Below are 1,772 nucleotides of genomic sequence, written 5' to 3'. Positions count from 1 at the left end.
AAGTTAAACATACCGCATATAATATAATATTTAATTCGAGATTGTAAATGTTTACGATAAATTTAATTTAAATGAAATTTAAATGAAATCTTCGGTATAGGAAATTAGCATTTAAAACAATTATTGGGCATTGAATTATAATATATTATAATATATAAAGCATACTTTAAAAATATAAACTAAAAAAAATGAATCTTCCTAATTGATACATTTTTATATCGAATGAAGCTAATGTAATTAATTGCATAATTAACGTTAACTACGTAAAGTACGCATAGATATTTGTCATTGTTTATTCAAATGAATTTTACGTAAAAAATTTATTGCATAAATTTAAATTGAAGTATAAAATAGTATAGCGTAAATAATCGAATGAAACGATGTGTGTATGAAAGACAGGAAAATGTCTCGAAATATTTATCGATTGATCGAAGAACGTCCAACGAATCGCAAATTTGATTTATTATTGACACGTGAATTTTCAAAAGCTACGCTATTATTATCCATCCATCCGAGAACTAAATATTAGAAAATAATATTCTCTCCCCGTAGCAAAGTGAGTGGCTTCGTTGCCTTGAAAACATGAAATCATCTACTTATTGATTTCTCCTCGAGATCCCCTATCTATTTTAGCGCTCATTCGCAACTATTCGATCGTTGATTTTGTCATTATTGATAATAAGAGGCGGCCACGTCGGGACCGCCAGCTCAGTCATTCGTTTTTGAAATCGACAATTTTGAACTTCGTACAGCCAGCTGCAAGTGGCTTTAAAGAAAAAGCAAAATATACTTCACGACTAACGCGCATGAATGTCCAATGAAGCGCGAAGCTTTGGAGATTCACCACTCGACTACGTTTTCATTGCTGTCCTCGTGCTCCATTGCCGATATGCCGCTCTGGTGTAACTCGTGCAGCCTTTGGCTCTGCTTCTCGTGGTTGAGCTTGCGCCACTTTATTCGCCGATTCTGGAACCAGACTTTCACCTGAGCCTCTGTAAGTCGAAGGGCGTGCGCCAAGTAAAGTCGTTCTGGTCCCACCTGCATATAAGAATATCATTTTTTTTTTTTTTTTTAATTTTGTCATTACACGTTCATCGAGGATTTAAGGATGAATTCGAGGTCCTCGGGTAGCTAGCTAGCTCTTATCCACGTAATTTTCCCCGACCGCCAACTGATGTATTGAATTACATAATTGCTCTCATTAATTGCCACGCATTAACGAGATATTTCGGATGTATTTGATTTGTGTATGTGCGCGTATATACGAGATTCCGGCCATTTTGTCATGGCCAATTGACAATACTGTTATTTATAATCTTAATTGTATTGAATTTGTATGTATATGTATAAAAAGTCGTGTTTGATTCGTCGACGTATACGTAAAGCGTAGGCGATTGGCTAGCGAACGATCCAAGCAATTATTTATGGGCTTCTGCAAATTTCAATTCTTTACGAATAATCGAGATTAACCGATTAAAAAATTCGAAAATCTTTAATAAATAGTCTCCACTTACCATATATTGTTGTCTGGCGAATTCTCCTTCTAGCCGCTCCAATTGCTCGGCCGTAAAAATTGTACGCACGCGCTTGAGTTTGCCACCGCTTCCGCTTACATTGTTCCCGCTGTTGTTAGTCCCGTTGGAACACGATCCCGCTGTTAAGCTCTTTGCCCCGCCATCTTGACCTATTAATGCAGTATTCTTTAATACATTATTGCGATATTTAGTCTGGCCTTCTCTTGGCCTGCATCGGTTTATCAATTCGTGACGCTC

General features: G+C 36.5%; 1 protein-coding gene across 1 annotated transcript in view; it reads right to left on the bottom strand.

Annotated features, from left to right (window-relative positions):
- Positions 1-813: 813 nt before the first annotated feature.
- Positions 814-1,772, bottom strand: part of LOC105368344 (homeobox protein unplugged) — a 5,286-nt gene continuing 4,327 nt past the window's right edge. The window contains exons 6-7 of the mRNA XM_011507346.1: positions 1,515-1,684; positions 814-1,038 (exon numbers count right to left, since the gene is read on the bottom strand). Coding sequence (XP_011505648.1) covers positions 841-1,038; positions 1,515-1,684 — 368 coding nt within the window. The 3' untranslated portion in view covers positions 814-840. The remainder of the gene's footprint in view (positions 1,039-1,514; positions 1,685-1,772) is intronic.

This window comes from Ceratosolen solmsi, unplaced genomic scaffold (assembly GCF_000503995.2).
Source record: "Ceratosolen solmsi marchali unplaced genomic scaffold, CerSol_1.0 scaffold6, whole genome shotgun sequence".
Taxonomy (NCBI): domain Eukaryota; kingdom Metazoa; phylum Arthropoda; class Insecta; order Hymenoptera; family Agaonidae; genus Ceratosolen; species Ceratosolen solmsi.
Note: the sequence above shows the minus strand (reverse complement) of the source record. Positions and strands in the feature narration are given on the sequence as shown.